Source organism: Priapulus caudatus, unplaced genomic scaffold (genome assembly GCF_000485595.1).
Source record: "Priapulus caudatus unplaced genomic scaffold, Priapulus_caudatus-5.0.1 Scaffold740, whole genome shotgun sequence".
NCBI lineage: Eukaryota > Metazoa > Priapulida > Priapulimorpha > Priapulimorphida > Priapulidae > Priapulus > Priapulus caudatus.
In genome coordinates this window covers 63,208-81,961 of record NW_014577801.1, presented here as the reverse complement: position 1 = coordinate 81,961, position 18,754 = coordinate 63,208, and the positions used below count along the sequence as shown (strand labels likewise).

Genomic DNA, 18,754 nt, shown 5'->3' with positions numbered 1-18,754 from the left:
TTTAAAAAAAAATTTCCGGGGGGGCATGAACGGGGGCCCCCAAACCCCCCTAGTTTGCCTCGTGCCCTGCGGGCACTCGGATGAAAACCACACACCTCGGCAAGCCAAGGTGTGTGATTTTTCACTCGCCTGCCTTTTCCAAAACACCAGGACTGGGTTTGTAATACTCTATCTTCCGGTTGAGCTTCTTTTGTTCACTGGTCCTTATTCGTTTGTATACATTTGTATTTTTATTCACATCGAACTCGTACGACAAAAATGTAGTGAAATCAGTACCAAATCGCTGTCTTACTCCTTTGTCATTATACGCTCCTGATAATATAGATAACCATATTATTATATTATCTATATTATATATTAGTTATATATTAGTTATATTAGTTATTATATTATGGTTATCTATATTATTTCTATGGTCCATCCAGACCGTGTGACACCATAGATAGTGTCAATAGTAGATAATAACACATTAGATAATAGTTATATTATCTACTCTTGATAGTGTATAAGTCGATCCGAGTCGATTGATAGTTAGTGTTAGGGTTCGTGTTGCGGTTAGTGTTAGTGTTTTTGCATCATTCTTTGATATACGGAAAGTCTGATGCATGCACAACCACCAGCACCATCAGCAGGCTGTATGCGTACATGCATTCAACATCGGAGATAGCCGAGTTCGTGCGTGACGTACACTGACGTCACGCGATCAGTCTGGTTCATGGAAACATGCCACCCACAATGCACCACGAAAAACAAAAGAAGCGCATATTGCGTGTTTGGACTCACTCACTGGCGTTGCTGCGATGTGTTAGTGAGTTGCGATTTTTTCAAGTGGCCGTTATTGTGAAAAGTCGTAAAATGGACCATTGTAAAACGTGATCCTAATATACCTCATGTAGTCATAGCTTAGTGTAGTTAGCTTAGTAGTTTAGCTTTGCCTCTTTCACAAACAACTAACGACACCAGGTACAAATTCAGTCTAAGCAACAGCATGTGCTAACATAATAGGGAAAGGTCACATATATTTCAATTATGAATCTTCAATCATCCACTTCTATTTATGCAAGGGGCAGGCGGATATGTTTCGTTTATGGATGGGATCGGGAGTGCCCATCTTCAGGCAGACGTACCGTGAGCTGGAATAACTGTCTCCAGGTGTGTTTGGTCAACCTTCAGCTTGTGGTCGGTATCCAGCATCTTCACGACTGCTCCGAACTGCTCCACCACCTCTCTAACCACCGCCTTCTTCTTGTAGTATTTCTCGCCCAACTTCCTTGTGATGATCTTGACGACGATACCCTGCAAAGCAGAATTCGTGAACTCTCGTGTACAATTAAGTGACCTATCCGTTTGACAAGTTAACCACACCTTTCATGGATATTTGGTGCTAGGTCGGTCAAACTCGCCTAGTTCGACTTTGCGGTACTTTGCTACTAAGCAGCATTTTAGAATGCCCTTATGACAGTGCTGATTGGTTAGAGCTACCTGTTAATTGTCGAGGGCTTGGCTTCATCTCCCCCTTGTGCGACCTGCATCTGGTGACTCACCTCTGTCAGCCAGTACGACTTTCGATTCATCTTCTCCTTTGACTGCTCTTCAAACTCCATGATCTCATCGAGAGCCGACTTGCGTTTCTGAGCCGCGGCAGCCTCCTTGGGTTTGCTCCTTGCCTTGCCGCTGCTCTCAGCAGTCAGCGGCTTCTGCCTGGTCGACGTGAGGGGATTCTCAGGTGGCAATGATGGCCTATCCAAGACAAAGACATCAGACAACAACCCTCGGATCAGACGACCACAAGCAAAATCCAGCTGCTGAGTTTGTTGCAATCAATATTGTAAATATGCACAACAAAATATTATGTCTATATATATATGTGCGTGTGGTATGTGCGTGTGTGCATGCGTGCGCGTGCACACGTACATGTGGCGTGCGTGTGGTTTGTGTATGTATGTGCATGCATGTGTGGTGTGTACGTATGTGTGGTGTGTGTGTGTCTGTGAGAGCATGTGTGCATGGTGTGCATGTGCCTGTCTGCACATGTCTGTATCTCTATGAGGGTGCATGTGCGCATATACTAAAGCCTGAATTCTCGAACTGGGACTAACTGGGAACTAAACTAAACCGAAACTAAACTCGGAACCTAAACTAAACCGAAACTAAACTGGGAGATGTTAAACATAATGGTAAACACACTCAATTTCGTCCAGCTTAACTTTGCCTAACACGGTCTGGTCTGTTATCTCCCCTAAATTTAGACAAGTTGCAAGTCGATAAATGCCATTAAAGTGACCATAAATAATAAAAGTAAAAAAATTAGCCCACTTTTTCACAAAATGTAACTGATTCTGTTAACTTTTTATGGTTAAATTGCTGCATTATACTTCCTATTTTGCTATTCCGTTTGATGCGAACAAACACTCGTGACTGATACACAGCCCATAGAAAGCATTTAATATCGTGATCAATATATGAAATCGCCCAGGTTTTTTGGATTTTTAACTAGTTGAAAAACAATCTTATCAGGTAAGAATTTGAGGATACATTTAGTGCCGTTAGTACTTCCTTTTCATGTAAAAAAATTGCATCCAAATCTTTACAAATATACGCCATAGAAATATTGTGATGTAGTCAATTTAAACTGGTCAAGGTGTAAACACGTGGGAGGGTAAACCATGCTTTCACTCACTCGTCGGTCGGCTCACGCGGCTTGCCGCCGCCGGATAAGGAAGCCGGGAGTTTAAACACAACCTTCTCCTCCTCGCTCTGTCGTTTCAGCTCCGTGTGCTCCACCTCCTCTTCCGCACTGTGCTTCTTCTGCTCCTGGACTCTCTCAACTGACGAGAAAATAGGCAGATGTGTTATCGTGCGCACGAGACAGGCCGAGAGATCTTTATATTAACTGAGCCGTATGAATCTCTATGTGGTGAAGCCTTTACTGTCAATCTACTAGCAATAGGAAATCTCTGGCTCACAACCTCGTGCTCAATGCACTGCATATATCTCCCGAATGCAAGTGCTTCACTATTTGACAACTTTAGGGTTCACATTGTGGCACAACACCCAACGAAAACAATGATGAAGCCGCCTCCAAATTCTACGACATGTGAATTATTGTACAGGTCTGAGACGTGATACTGATATTTTGATTTAGCAACCACAAACATTTTTTTGGTCTGCAAACATGGAGCAAACTTCACTACATGGCAAACACAGTGTTCTAATTCACCACAATACTGATGATAAGTGCCATGGATGGTAGAAGTGCCAACGGGGGCCCTTCTTTCCGCGGCAGCTCAAATATTCTACGATACCCCCGGCAATAAACTCCCGTGGCTGCCCTAGCTCATTTGCTATCGTGCTCTTCTTGTAAATTCTATGTTGTGTATGCATCCCTCCCTATTCTATACACCTTTTACAAATTCCTAATATCATAATAAGTATCAAGTTGCCTTGGTTCCTCTTCAAATTTACTGTGGATGCCCAAGATTTCATCATGATAAAACTCAAGACAACTTTCTTTTTCAAAATTTTTTCAGAAAATTACATAGAGCTTTATAAAATTTGCTAACAATGCTGCAGCACCGTGACACTGCGCCGTTCTAAGCACCTAACCCCCTCTACCACGCGGCCCCCTCTACCACTTTTTTTCACGGGAGCTCTTTTTCAAGTCTGTAGAAAAAATAGCTCTCGCCAATAATTTTACGGGAGCGATTTCTGAGGTTTGAAGAGCGAATCGCTCATCGCTCCCGTGTATTTTTTACCCTGCCCTCTACTACGCGCCACCCTCCCTGCGAGCACCTTGCTTCTGGATGAACCTTGACATGCGTTCCTCGTCGTCCATGTCCATCTTCCTCTTCGCGGCGAGCTGCTCCTGCCGGCGAATCGTCTCCGGGTCGCGGTCGATCCACGTGATGAACCATCCCTTCTCTGTGTGGTCGACGTTGCAGTGGCCTGCACACACACACACACACAATCAGGTGTGAATAATGACAAAGTGTCATTACTATTATCAGGAGTGAATAATAATAGATCTATTATTATAATCTATTATTAATAATATATTATTATCTACCCCTGCTATTATATTATCAATTGTCATATTGTCATTGTTATTACATTGTCAAATTGTCATTGACAATTTGTCGTTATTAATGGTATACCATGCAGGTAGAGACTCAGGGTGTAATAATCATAATAATAATAAATAAATGAATAATAACTTGTTAATTACACGTTACATTCAAAAATGTTCACTTGAGAATTACAACAAGGAATGTAACAAATATACTAACAATAAAACTAAGAGACCGCATCACGACAAACTATTGTTAGCTTCTACGGTGGAATGCACATCTGTTACCATGACGACGACTCTCTCTCCCTATCTCTCACTCTATCTCTCTCTCTCTCTGTCCCCTTCCCTCTCTCTCTCTCTCTCTGTCCCCTTCCCTCTCTCTTTCTCTCTCTCTCTCTCTCTCTCTCTGTCCCCTTCCCTCTCTTTCTCTCTCTCTTAATTTTCAACAGCGACAATGATGCATGTACAGACGGACATCGATCTTGACGTTAGATTTACCGAGCACAAGTAGCGCCCTCTGCTTTCTCACCTTCACGTCCGAGCCACTTGACAAAGTCGGTGAGAGTCTCCCACTGCGTGGAGTTCATGTGCAGGTGGTCGCGATCACTGATGTACTCCTGATATATATTGTTCGCACTCACACGCTTCGTACCTGCACAACATCACAGGAATTACTCTATACGCCATATTTTTCGGGTACAGATATTTTCGCGAATTCAGACTTGACGCGACAATTTTTCGCGCGTCAGTTGAATTATGAATTATTCGGATATGAATTATTCGCGTGCTGTTGTTATTTTCGCGGTCGCGGGACGCCTGTTCCGCGAAATTCGCGAAAATTAAACCACTGCGAAATTAATACAGCGTATACAGCAGGGTGCGAAATTAACGGAGTCAAATAGTCAAATAGTTAATACTCCCTGATTTACTGTTGGACTCCCTTGATTTGACATATAGTGGGTCGCGGATATGTGACATTTTTTTACTTAAAGTGTGCACTTCTGGAAAGAAGCATGAAAATTTGTCTAGGGGGCCGTTTTGAGTATGCTGATTTCAAAAAATTGCGGGGAACACACGATGTCACTCCAATGGTTTCCCGGCCAAAAAAATCAAAAATTGAAAAATGGCCACCAGAAAACGTGTTTTTGCCCATAAATCAGCTGTAATTGCCGCCGATTACCATGATCTTGGCGTCTATACTCTATACCAATGTTTTTGAAGTCAAGAATGCAATAAAACACATGTCAAATATCATAAGATATAATCTTCCCGCCAAAAAGTTGAAAATTCAAAATGGCCACCACAAAACACAGTTTCCCCATAAATCAGCTTTAAGTGCACTAAGAATCATGATCTTGGTCTCTATACATATGTTTTTGAGGTCAATGAACCCCATAGAATGGGTATAGAACACATTGTTGATCTATCATAACATCTTCCGCCAAAAAAATTAATCCAAAATGGCTGCCACAAACGCATTTCTTTGCCATAAAATGGCTACACGTGCCACGATTACCAGGATCTAGGTATCTATACCAGTTTTTATGTCAACGAACCCGATGGAAAACATAAAATATCCATACATCTTCAAATTAAACAAATACAATATAAACTGTTTTTAGGTCAAAGAACTCGGTTACACATATGTGAAAAATCATGATGAAAAATAATGCCATCTATACTTCAGTTCATAATTTCTGTTACACTTTGGAAGGTACGCCTGCGTGCCTGCCAAAACGTCGTTCCTTAGATCACGGCGTGAACAAAAATATGTTGCCTATATATGTGGAGTCACTTGGAAAGATTATTCTGTGAATGTTCGCTCTTGACCACTATCACTATGCTCGCTGGATGACGGTTCATGTGAGAGATAAACTTGCCCTCGAGATTAACTGCCCTACCACACATGCAGAGTTTCTCAAAGGCAACTTTGTGACACAGAAAACCATGCAGAAATTCTCAGCACTAGCCCATGATCAAGTTCATGAACAGCTGAATGCAATGGTGAAGGGAGATGGAGGCGTAATAGGTATCACTGAAATGAAGCAGCACTGAGACGGTGGATGGTGGCAGCGTCCAGAAACAGCTAGACTATTAATGGAGTATGATGCCAAACATTCAATTAAAAAGAAGGACACAGAACGCCACCATGAACAAATACCAAGTGTGCAGAAGGCTTGCTTGATACCAAACAGATAATGTCCTATACTAGTGTGCTAGATACTATAAGGTCCGCAGAAGACATAGACAAAGCACAGTACCAGAAATTTGTTGCAGAGCGTATCAATGACAATATCACTGCGTTCAATGACACCATACATAGGTACAATCTGCCTCTGTTGAATTCTAGTTCAGGAAAGAAACCTGCGAAGTTCACCAATATTTACAACCTGCACAATGATGTTCATCTCTTCTCACGGCTGTTTATATCGTGTCAAGCTAGAGAAAGTGAGTATGGATGCCTTCTTCGCACATGAAAATCATGCTTGGCCTCCATCGTTGGCGTCAAATGGTATCATGCGCCAAACAAGCAAATCTCACTTGATGGAATGCTTGGAGTCATTGCCATTGGTACCACAGCCGGAATCTGTTCCAAATGTTGATGTCAACATTGTGACGGTGCTGCCATTGTGCACATGCTTGACCCAAAGAAGTCCCAACGTTCTTCTGTCAAAAGCATTCCAGAACTATTCAACAATGGTGTTCTTTCCCTATATAGAACACATGCTACAAGACGTTGTTCGCGTAGATGTTGTCTGGGATGTCTACAGGGAGGACAGCCTAATGCACAAACACGACAGAACCGTGGATCTGGTAATCATCTCCGGTTGGACAATAACACCAAGATTGCTGTTAACTGGAAGAACTTCCTTCGCTGTGATGCAAACAAAGACAGCCTGTTCCAACTTCTAGCCAATGCAATACAAGGGTTTCAACCTCCTCCACAGAAGCTAGTGAACTCCACACATGGCCAGAATGCGTATCATCTCCATAGCTGACCTGTCAGATTTGTTCTGCACTCACGAAGAAGCAGACACACGGCTCTTGTTTTATGCTTCCCATTCATTCCATTGTGGGTTTACCAAGCTGATGATACATGCAACAGATACTGATGTGGTGGTTATGCAATTGCAGTGTCAAGTGTTTTACAGGACTGGGAAATATGATAGCATTTGTCATGGTGCTAAACTACTTTACATTCAGTGCCACCTAATTGCAGCTGAATTAGGCAACGATACATCATGGGGTCTTCTATTCTTCCACGCAATATCAGGATGTGATACTGTTCCTGCCTTTCATGGAATTGGAAGAGAACAGCTTGGGCTGTTTGGTGCAGTATGCTAATCTCAAACCGATTTTTTGCTGCGGTTATCCCATGCTCCAAGTCAGCGTTATTCCCCGACGACGTGGAGCAAACAGAGAGATATGTTGTTATCTTGTACAGCGAACATCAGCACCAGCCATGTGAATGAAGCCAGGAAGCAGTTGTTTCACTCAAAAACCGTAAGATGGAAAACATTCTCTAACGTTTGCAAAGCCCTGGAACAGCATGTGAAACGGGCTGTTTATCAGGCAGGGCACATCTGGGGACAGTCACTTATAGGAGACCCTGAAGTTCCATCGCCTTATGGGGCTGTGAGAGAGTGACAGATGATTCCCCATGAACTCCATGCTGGACCACTCTTCCAGAGGCAGCCAAAGCTAGGCAGGAAGTGTTAAAATGTGGATACAAAAAGTCTTGTACAAATGGATGCAAGTATGTCAAAGCAAATCTCGAGTGTACACAGATATGCTTCTGTTCAGGACAGTGTAACAGAGAATAAGCAAGCAAATCTGATCATATGAGACACTGACAGAGATCATTTAAGTGTTTAACATAATACATGATACACCATTGAATGCTTTTACATGGCATACGCGCCGCTGCCTTTTATTGCGTGCACTGCGTCTTCATGAAATCTGATGGAACGACGTTTTGGCGGGTGCGCAGGCGTACCTTCCAAAGTGTAACAGAAATTATGAAACTGAAGTATAGATGGCATACTTAAGTTTTCATCATAATTTTTCACGTGTTCTACCCAGTTTCTTTGACCTAAAAAACATTTTATTGCTATTTGTTTAATTTGAAGATGTATGTTAAGATTTTTCATGTTTTCCATCGGGTTTCTTCACATAAAAACAGGCATAGATAACTAGTCCTGTAATTCGTGGCACGTATAAACCATTTTATGGCAAAGAAATGCGTTGTGGCAGCATTTTGATTAAATTCTTTTGGCGGGAAGATGTTATGATAGATCACATGTGTTCTATACCCGTTCTATGGGGTTCATTGACCTCAAAAACATATGTATAGAGACCAAGATCATGGTACTTGGGGCACTTACAGCTAATTTATGTGCAAAACTGTGTTTTGTGGCAGCCATTTTGAATTTTCAACTTTTTGGCGGGAAAGATTATATTCTTATGATATTTGACATGTGTTTTTATTGCATTCTTGACTTCAAAACATAGGTATATACACCAAGATCATGGTAATCGGGCACTTACAGCTGATTTATGGGAAAAAACATTTTTTCTGGCGGCCATTTTAATTTTTGATTTTTTGGGCGGAACGTTGAGTGACATCGTGTTTCCCGCGATTTTTGAAATCAGCATACTCAAAACCCCCCTAGAGCAAATTTTCATGCTTCTTTCCAGAAGTGCACACCTCAGACACATATCCGCCCACTAATATGCAGGAGTCCGTGTGACTCCCTGAAAATTCTGCCATACTAACTAGTTAGTTTCAGAGCACGGCCTAGCGGAATTACTGTATTTTTTCAGCTAATGTCCAAAGAAAAATTTGGCAGACGTGCAACTGCATGAATCTTAAAAATAAGCAGATTCGTCATCGTTAATATCTTTAATTTCGAACCTCAGACTGCGGACTCCCTCATTTTGCTACGGACTCCCTCTTTTTGAGGGTAGGGAGTCCGTTGGACTCCCTTGTTCAAAAGTTAATTTCTACCCCTGTGCAGTATTTTCTACTTCTACGGTTTGTACTGGACAGTCCGTGAGGAATAATGTCCAAGGATTGCGCAACTCCAGATCAGATGCATATGAAAGATTAGACTAGGGAATTTTTTACATATATAGAGAGTAACGAGTTCGAGAGATCAAGACTTTTCGGGGCCAGGCACTCATTTTCGAATGGCTTCCATGCTTACAGGAAATCCGACGCAGATTGGGGTCGATCGGAGATCACAGTACAGATTTAAAGCATTACAGCAGAAATTTCAGTTAAAGCAATTTTACTTGGTCTGAAAGGAGGAGCACACTGTACGCAAGAATAAATTCATGTTTAGTTCACTCACCGAACCGCCGGCTAAGCAACTCCACAAAATTGTCAGCAAACTCCCTGTAGAAAAATGTAGAAGTGAGTGACGCAACAACAGATAGCGCATTTCATTTTCATTCCAATGTCATAATGCTTACTAAAAAGACAAAAACTAAAAAATATATATGAGTATAATAGTATGCAGACAGATATCATGAACACATTCACTTAGACAGACAAAGATTTTTTTTAAGATATTTAATTAGACTACAAAAGATGATTATGAGAAGGAGCTCCATTTCATCAGGTTTTTTTAAATAGAGATTTTGGCTATTTTGAGATAAGTCATTGCAAAAATAGGGATTAAGACTCATCACAGCGTGATCACGCACAATAGGGATATATCTTATTGCTGCTAGAGACGGCATACTTAGAAAATGTGTCTATGAACTGGTCAGTGTCCTCGGCAACAAGCAGCAGCTGCCTCTGGTGCGTTTCAGATGTCGTGTGGCATTTAAATCCATTCTGAAAAAAGCGAAACAATCACAGTAAGCCATCGTGGCAGTAGAGATACTGTACGTACGCATCAGCAATCATGTTGAAATGTAAACACAGGAAAACAATCAGCAAAGCAGTATGTGCAACACTGCAGCCTCGTGTCATTGTCTCTTCACTGCAATGTGATTTGGTTTAGTTAATTAGCTTTTTGCTAATTGAATTCATCTCTTCCACATATGTAATTTATTCCCTTGTTTTCCAACATTTAAGGGCCGGACACACTAGGCGATTTTAATGCGATCTAATCGGGTGACTTCATCGCCCGATAGTCGCTGGTGAATGAGTCGGGCGACTGAGTGGACACACTAGGCGAATATCAGCGCGATTCATCGGCGATTTTTCTCCCGCTGCAACACTAAAACCAGGGTCTCCAACCCTGTGAACTCTAAATGCGAAATGTTCCCGCGGTGATCAGTAACTAGTGACGTATTCAGAAATTGATGGGGGGAGGCGAAATGTACCTTGGCTGCAGCAGGCAGGCCCGCGTGCTGTAGGCATGCCAGTGCTAGGGGGGTTTGGGGGCATGCCACCCCCCAAGAAATTTTTTAAAATATTTAAGCCATTTTCCTGCAATCTGAGGCATACCGTGGGCCATATTATCATGTCTGATAACACTATCTCAACCCTACAACCCTTGTCTGATTAGCAGACAAACTACGCGACAATTTGCAGACAGCGCCTGTCTGACTAGGCTGTTCCATTTACCGTAGACTTGCCAGATACAAAATGCCTGAAAAAAACCAATGTGTCCAAGCGAACAATGCGAACAATCAGTGCAAATTTTGTACAGTGCAACTGAAATGAGGAATATAACCTTTCCGCTGCAGAATGCGGAAATTAAGCCTAGAAATCGTAAAGTGATTCCGCAGAATGAGGAATGGTTGGAAACCCTGCTAAAACACTCGCGCCACCTAGATTGATGGTCACATGATAGAAAATGGCACCGTTTGATTGGCTGATGAATTGTACAATCGGGCGACTCATTCGCCGACCCGGACACACTAGGCGATTGAGTCGCGCGACTGAAATAATCGCCCGATAATATCAAAACGTTTTGATCGATGCGATTGAATCGGGCGACTAAATCGGCGGCGACTGACTGGACACATTAGGCGATTTTCACCGGCTATTGAGTCGCCCGACTGAGTCGCCCGATGAAATCGCCTAGTGTGTCCGGCCCTTTAGAATAACCTTGCAGATTACGATACTATACCATAGTTAGTGTTATATATCTCGTGTTCTTGAGACATTCGAATACAGATTCCAACGACTGTCTTGCTTGTTACATATTATATTGTTCAAATAAACTTAAATCACGCAGACGCTGAGCCTGTTACAGGAGCGTGTAGAGGCTATAGTCCCGCCATAATTCTCTCTTCCTCGACTAGTGGCGCCACCTCTTGGGCTTACAAAGAATAAACATTACTTTAACGTTTTCCAGTTATCTTACAGTTAGCATGGGGGATACACACACTCCTGGAAACATTACATGATTCACATGACAAAAACAAACAAACAATGTTCTATGGGACAGTTCTAACCAAGGTGTTGCTGTAATTATCTTGCAAGATACTATCCAGTTACCATCATTCAATACAAGTTGCAAAATACATTCAATACCAGTTAAACTGGCAAAATGAAGCAAATGTTCGTGTTGTTATACTAGATACCTCATCTCTACACTGCTTCTGACACATCTGGCAGTACCATCTCAGCTTTTGCAGGCCTTTTGCCTTAATCCGATTACCAATCGCCTTTGGACTGAGGAAGCCTGGCTTCTCTTTCCCCATCTTCACGGATCAATCAAAAAACGACCTAAAACAGAATCACATGCAAATAAATAACTACAATAACGGCTGGTGTCGTCACCACATCACGCATCTAGGCTTTTGATCCAGAGTATTGTTGTGATCTCATGAAGCAACGAGATGTCGGCTGTGCTGGTGGAGCTAATCTAGAACACATGACCCATTGTATATTGTATTGTAGACATGAAGTATTGTGGGACATGTCTTCTAGACCAAGGCTGTGCTTGTTATTACCGATTTAGCGTTGGTTAGCTCTGCGAATGTACATGCATAGCCCTAGGGGCAGAAATTAATCTTTGAACAAGCGAGTCCAGCGGACTCCCTACCATCAAAAAGAGGGAGTCCACAGTATACAAGTAGTTGTTGTTGTTGTTGTTTTCGGTTTCTTTATTTTATACTGGACTCAAGGGTTTAAATCCACATCAGTGGAAACCCACTCCAGGAATCTGGCTCGGTCCAGTTTTGGCAGCTCTCATGCTTGTTCTCCATGTGACACGATCCAAGGGGTCTACAGCGGAGAGATTCCACTGTTCCCTATCCTTCTTCACAACCTCCTTCCACAGTACCACAGATATTAACAAAAAGGACATTTGCGGTGCACGTCTGGCAAACTTTTTGGGGTCATTTGCTAAAAAATATGGTAATTTCGCGAGGCCGTGCTCTGGAACGGACTATTTTGTATAGCAGAATTTTCAGGGAGTCATACGGACTCCTGCATATGTCAAATCAGGGAGCCTGACAGTAAATCAAGGAGTATTTGACCCCACACTCGCGTAGGCGACTCCCTAGACTCGTTAGTGGAGTAGGCGAGGTACGGTCCGGCATATTAGATAGTACCAGGGTACGTTCCGGTATACCGGACCGTAACCAGGGTACGTTCCGGCAGTACCCTGGCCCTGGGGGACATAGGCATAGACCCTCTCACTCTCAGCAGTACTAGAGCTAATAAGACCCTCTCAGCCCATGTTACAGGATGGAGGCATGTAAATAGCTATTCACGGATACTGAGGCTGATGGGGTCTATGTCCCCCCGGGTACTGCCGGAACGTACCCTGGGTACGGTCCGGTATACCAGAACGTACCCTGGCACTAAATACTACTATCTAATATGCCAGACCGTACCTCGCCTACTCCACTAACGAGTCTAGGGAGTCGCCTACGCCTACTCCCCAACCCCAACCCTAACTCTAACCCTAACCCTAACCATATCCCTAACCATATCAGCTAGATAGTTACCAGGGTATGTTCCGGTATACCGGACCGTACCCAGGGTACGTTCCGGCAGTACCCTGGGAGACATAGACCCTATGAGCGATACTGAGATAGCCTTGCAATCGCGAAACGCAACCTGCCAACCGTCGCGTGAACACTGAACAGCGTTTTAGATGGGAGCCAAATAAACTAAGATTAGTAAGACTAAGAACCTAAACAAAACAGCATGACAATAGTTTTATGTATAAAAATGACATTTATCATTTAGAAATTAGACATTTTTATGTCATGTAGAACATGGGTCCCAATAAAACCAATGTCATTTACATCAATATAAATATAATATTATATCAATATAATAGGTTAGGGTTATGGTTAGGGTTAGGATTAGGGTTAGGGTTAGGTTTAGGGTTAGAATTAAGGTTAGGGTTAGGGTTAAGCACATTGGTTTTATTGGGACCCTAACCCGACCAGGCTGTGTGACTAACGTTAATATTCTAACCCTAGCAATTCTAACCCTAAGAATTCTAAGAACTCTAAGAATTCTAAGAACCCTAAGAATTCTAACCCTAACCCTAGTATTCTAACCCTAGCAATACCGTTTCTTGGAGCTATTGGGACCCATGTTCTCTATCCTTGGGCCATACTAAATAAATGTAATTATTGACGTAGTTGATGTAGTTTGCCAAATTAAATTTAATATTCACTACCTACTTACTTCGTCCTAAAACGTTTCGCAACAAAACATAAAATAAACACCAAAACAGAACACATGAAATTCAGGCCTAACTTTCTAGTTGAAGTTCTAAATTAAACCCTCTCGATGATTTATGATCGTCTTCAAATTTTACACAAGGGAGATCATAGATCAACAACGTTGTTATATGATATGGTGTAGCGTGTGGAACTGTCAACCGGGTACCAGTCTAATTTCGGCTGACTTCGACAGCGACATCTGGCGATAATTGCGGAACCGCCGTACAAGTGACGTCACGTCACATGTGACATAATTACGATCTGTCATTCGTTGTTTAGACCGACAACAGCATCAAGCATGATACAAGATACAAGATGGCTGACGATATGGAACAAGTGTGTAAAATATTTTTAAATTTTATGTACGCCGCGTTATCACTGAAACTGAAAGCGAGAGTGAGAAACCAAAATGATGATAAATAAACACAAAATTTATTAGCTACCAATGTCTTAACGTTTATGTATATTCCACACAAATGCCGTTCGAATGATCCCCTGTGAGTGTAACACAGTCGCAGCGCACTCGCCCCGCTGTGCAAACTTGCAGAAAGATAGCGCAGGTGGTCAGCATTTTACAGAAAGCAAGAGCACCAAATTCCCATGTATTTTTCCTGTTAAGGTGTGAAACGAAGCGAGAGTTGTACGAATTTGGTGCTCACACATCCCTAGTCCGAGCCGACGCAGACCCCAGTAATGGGTCTGCGCCGCGTCTATCTCAATCACGGAAAGCCACCTCCAGTTTGGAGGTGGCACTTATAAGTAATATATGCGCCGATATATACAATCCTATTGCGTGAACTTACTTTAATCTGAACTTGAATCATTATCTACGTGCATGCACCGTATGATGTCCTGTTTAGCGGCCACAACATAACAATATATCAAGTTGTTAACGTAATGGTAAATATAAACATCCAAAGAAAATGTTCTGTCTTCATTCACATTTGTCAACCAATGAAAATCACTTCCGGTTACTTCGGCTATTCCCGATGTTCAACAGGAAACATCGTAGGTAGTCTGCGCCATCTATTATTTTTTCGAATGATTATTTCCGAGTGAACCCGAGGCTACTGGAAGTGAATTTCATTGGTCGATCGAAAATCTGTCCAATATGTCCAAAAGTATGCGAAGTTACTCTTGACTACGATAAATTATTGCATGAAAACAAAGTTCTGAAACGGAGATAAAGTTTCGGAAAGCGATATTGACAAACAGAAGGTCTGTACTTGATATTTTGGGTCGGATATCACCCCGTCACGCCCTCAGTGCTACTCGATTCACCTATCCAATGCCCACAACAAAAATTGCAACAATTTTTACAAGGGTGACTGCAGACGATAAACCCGCACCCTCAGATTACCAAAGCGGAGTTATAACGTCTGCATTTGCGGACTAACACATCCCCACCTCGCACCTGTTCCAACGTGCTTTGATGAAATTGTGTGATGTGTTGCAGACTGCGGACTGTGCAGTGTCAGAGGATCATTTTGAACGGCATTGCATCATACATGGAATTATTACTAATGCTGCCAGGGTCTATGTCTCGTGGGTACGGTCCCGGTATACCGGAACGTACCCTGGTACTATCTAATAGTAATATGCCGGACCGTACCTCGCCTACTCACTAACGATTCTAGGAGTCGCCTACGCGGCACGCCTACTCCCTAACCCTAAACGGGCCTAACCTTAACCCTAATCATATTAGATAGTTACCAGGGTACGTTCTGGCAGTACCCAGGGAAACATAGACCCTATCAGCATTACTAATAATCGGCAAAAGAGAGTAAGTAAACATTAAAAGGCTTTGGTAGTGAATACGAGGGGTGTGATTTGGCAGTTCGTTAATTCTCTCTCTCTCTGTCTCTCTCTGTGACGCAGGCTGCTCCCGTTAATACGGTGGAGGAGCCGCTAGACCTCGTGCGGCTCAGCCTCGACGAGCGAATATACGTGAAGATGAGGAACGAGCGAGAGCTGCGAGGGAGACTGCATGTACGTACGCTTGTCGTTGCTGGCTAGAATCGCTCGCCCCTCCCTCCCTCACGCCCCCCTGCTAATAATAGCTAATAATGAATTCAATTATTAATTTAATTATTTTAAATACAATAATAATTATTTATTAATTATTTAATTTAGTAATAATTAAAATTAATTTAATAATAATAGCGCTTCCTCCCCTTAACGTTACAGGCTTACAGCTGTCTTACCGGTTACGAGACCATCCTCAAAAACTTGCATACCCGCCTCAAGTGATTAACAGGAAGATCTGGTTAATCAACGATGCAGTAGGGGCATTCTAAAAACACTGCTTAGTTAGGAAGCACCGGGAGTAAACAGTTTGAAGCGCACACGTGAGAACACGTATGAGCTGATCTAATTTGACCAATCCAACTACTTTATTTATACGCAGTCGTTCTTAACCTTTTTCGAGTCGTGGACTCCTTAGAGAATCTGCCCTGCTCTGTGAATCTGGCATAGAATCTGGTGAAAGCTATGGACCCCTCCCCAGAAAAATGCACATGAGCACAAACGCAAAATCGTGCGTGCGATCGATTCACGGACCCCCTGAAGCCCATCCACGGACCACAGCTTAAGAACCCCTGATTTTTAGGATGAAGTAATATAGAGTGTGAGCATGAAGTGGCGTACGTTGTGTTCAGGGTAAAAAATACACAGGAGCGATGAGCGATTCGCTCTTCAAACCTCCGAAATCGCTCCCGTGAGGCTAAAAATAGCTCCCGTAAAATTTTTGACAAGAGCTATTTTTTCCACAGACTTGAAAAAGAGTTCCGGTGAGAAAAAAAGTAGATTTTTTTCTGGTTGTGTTGCAGGCATATGATCAGCATCTGAATATGATCCTCGGTGATGTGGAGGAGACGGTCACGACGGTGGAGATAGACGAGGAGACGTACGAGGAAGTCTACAAGGTAACACCCCTCCTCAAATTACCTCGCCCTCCCTCCCCCTCCTAGTCTCACATTACCTTCTCAGGGGTAGAAATTAACTTTTGAACAAGGGAGTCCAACGGCGTTGCCTGCCCTCAAAAAGAGGGAGTCCTAGGCAAAATAAGGGAGTCCGCAGTCTGATGTTCAAAATTAAAGATATTTAATAACGCATTCATGCGGTTGCACGTCTGCCAAATTTTCTTTGGACATTTGCTGAAAAAATACGGTAATTCCGCGAGGCCGTGCTCTGGAATGAACTAGTTAGTATGGCAAAATATTCAGGGAGTCACACGGACTCCTGCATATGTCAAATCAGGGAGTCTGGCAGTAAATCGGGGAGTATATGACTCTGGACTCCCGTTAATTTCGCACCCTGCCTTCTCCCCTATCATATTACCCCATCCTCCCACCTTACCTCCCCCTCCCTTCCCCTCGTCTCATGTTACCCCCTAGTCTCACATTACCTTCTCCTCCCCTATCATATTACCCCATCCTCCCCCTCCCTCCCCCTCCTCTCATGTTACCCCCTAGTCTCACATTACCTTCTTCTCCCCTATCAATTGTTACCCACTACACCCCCCCAGTTACCTCTAAATTACCTTCACCATTCATGTTATTTTCCCCATCCCACTTAACGTCCTTTTCTCCCATTACTTGCCTCTCTCGCATAACCTCCCCTTTCCACATTACTTCCCTCTCCTGCATAACCACCCCTTCCCACCAAAATTGTACTAGATTAAATCCCCCAGTCATAGAAAATGGATCCTTCTGAAATTGTTGGATTCTAAATGGTCTCGGAAACTAAATACCCCGGACAAATGTTCTCCCGACCGTGCGCGAACCATTGTTGTTGCTTTGCAGGCGACGAAGCGAAACATCCCGATGTTGTTTGTGCGCGGCGACGGCGTCATCCTGATCTCACCGCCGATGCGAGCCGGAGTCTGAGGCTACACCGGCAACGCATCAACACGAGTCGTTGCTACGGCGACGCTATCACATACTATCGCTGTAGAGTGCAACGTCGACAACATTCGTCTTCTGCCGTCAGCGATGACGCGGCGACGGATTGTCTACTCTTGGTAACCTGACCGACAGACGTCAACCGAGTTATGTGTTTCAACAGTTTACTGTACTGCTGTACCACTAAACCTGTAAATGTACACGATTTGTGCGTAGGCAAACGCACAATTTTTTACGTACAAATTACCGTACAATTTTTTTACGTAGCCTTTTGTAAATTACTTGGTCGGAGATATGGGAACCAACATGTCTTATAATGCATCAATCCTCCATGGCATATTTGGTAAAGAGAGACGCAGGTTGCGGAGAAAGACGAGAAGTGTTACGTAAATATACAGCGATTCATGTGTGAAGAGAAGCGATTGATTGCGTGAGTGTATCTGCATTTGGAGAATTTCGTGACTCGGTGCATGTACAGACGTAGCTACGAGGAAATATAATTGGCGCAGACAAATTGTAACCAGCGAGTTTTGTAATAAAACAAGTCGTAAATCAACAGCATTCGTTCACGTTGTTCTCTTACGAGTGCAGAGTTGCTCGTAAATCAAGACAGCAAAACGCCTACAGCAATCTTTAATAGAACACTCTTAGAGTGCATCTGTCCATACTTGCACATCGAGTAATGGCTAGTTAGCTGTCACACAGAATGCAAGCATGCATGCAATATCGGCAAACCAGCTATCCATATCGGAAGCAAATATAGCGCTTACTAACATGGTAACTCGTAAATGTAAGAACTAAAATCGATACGCAAATTTATTCACGAAATGAAATCACAAAGCCGACGATTCTCCGCCAAAATCCAGATTTATTGACAACGGTCATCCCACGTCGTTAGGTCGCATTCAGGTTTTAGACAGGTGAGCGAGCAAGATGTCACATGTCAACAACGTGCTGCAATAATAGAGATTCCAACCTACTGTCGCAGGGCTGAGAGAGGGATTCTAGAACTACTACCCCCGGACAACTATCCCCCTAGGACAACCCTAACCCTAACCCTAGGAGGGTAGTTGTCCGGGTGGGAGTTGTCCGGGGTGGTAATTGTCCGGGTGGGAGTTGTCCTAGGGGGGGT

General features: G+C 43.0%; 2 protein-coding genes across 5 annotated transcripts in view; one reads left to right on the top strand and one right to left on the bottom strand.

The window, feature by feature from the left end:
- LOC106813217 (DNA/RNA-binding protein KIN17-like) overlaps positions 1–13,813 on the bottom strand; it is an 18,840-nt gene extending 5,027 nt beyond the window's left edge. The window contains exons 1-9 of one of the 4 annotated variants that reach the window (XM_014817298.1): positions 13,754–13,813; positions 11,615–11,759; positions 9,817–9,911; positions 9,424–9,467; positions 4,599–4,721; positions 3,793–3,945; positions 2,681–2,828; positions 1,545–1,740; positions 1,128–1,296 (exon numbers count right to left, since the gene is read on the bottom strand). In XM_014817298.1, the coding sequence (XP_014672784.1) occupies positions 1,128–1,296; positions 1,545–1,740; positions 2,681–2,828; positions 3,793–3,945; positions 4,599–4,721; positions 9,424–9,467; positions 9,817–9,911; positions 11,615–11,734 (1,048 nt within the window). In that variant the 5' untranslated portion in view covers positions 11,735–11,759; positions 13,754–13,813. Of the gene's footprint in view, positions 1–1,127; positions 1,297–1,544; positions 1,741–2,680; positions 2,829–3,792; positions 3,946–4,598; positions 4,722–9,423; positions 9,468–9,816; positions 9,912–11,614; positions 11,760–12,078; positions 12,101–13,674 lie in introns of those variants that run through there. The other 3 variants (XM_014817297.1, XM_014817296.1, XM_014817299.1) reach the window with 3 other exon arrangements.
- A 161-nt stretch (positions 13,814–13,974) lies between these two features.
- Positions 13,975–18,180, top strand: LOC106813218 (U6 snRNA-associated Sm-like protein LSm3). Its single transcript, XM_014817300.1, has 4 exons — positions 13,975–14,056; positions 15,599–15,709; positions 16,549–16,644; positions 17,524–18,180. Exons 1-4 carry the CDS (start codon positions 14,036–14,038, stop codon positions 17,605–17,607), a joined length of 312 nt encoding a protein of 103 aa, XP_014672786.1. The 5' UTR covers positions 13,975–14,035; the 3' UTR covers positions 17,608–18,180.
- The last annotated feature ends 574 nt before the right edge of the window (positions 18,181–18,754 follow it).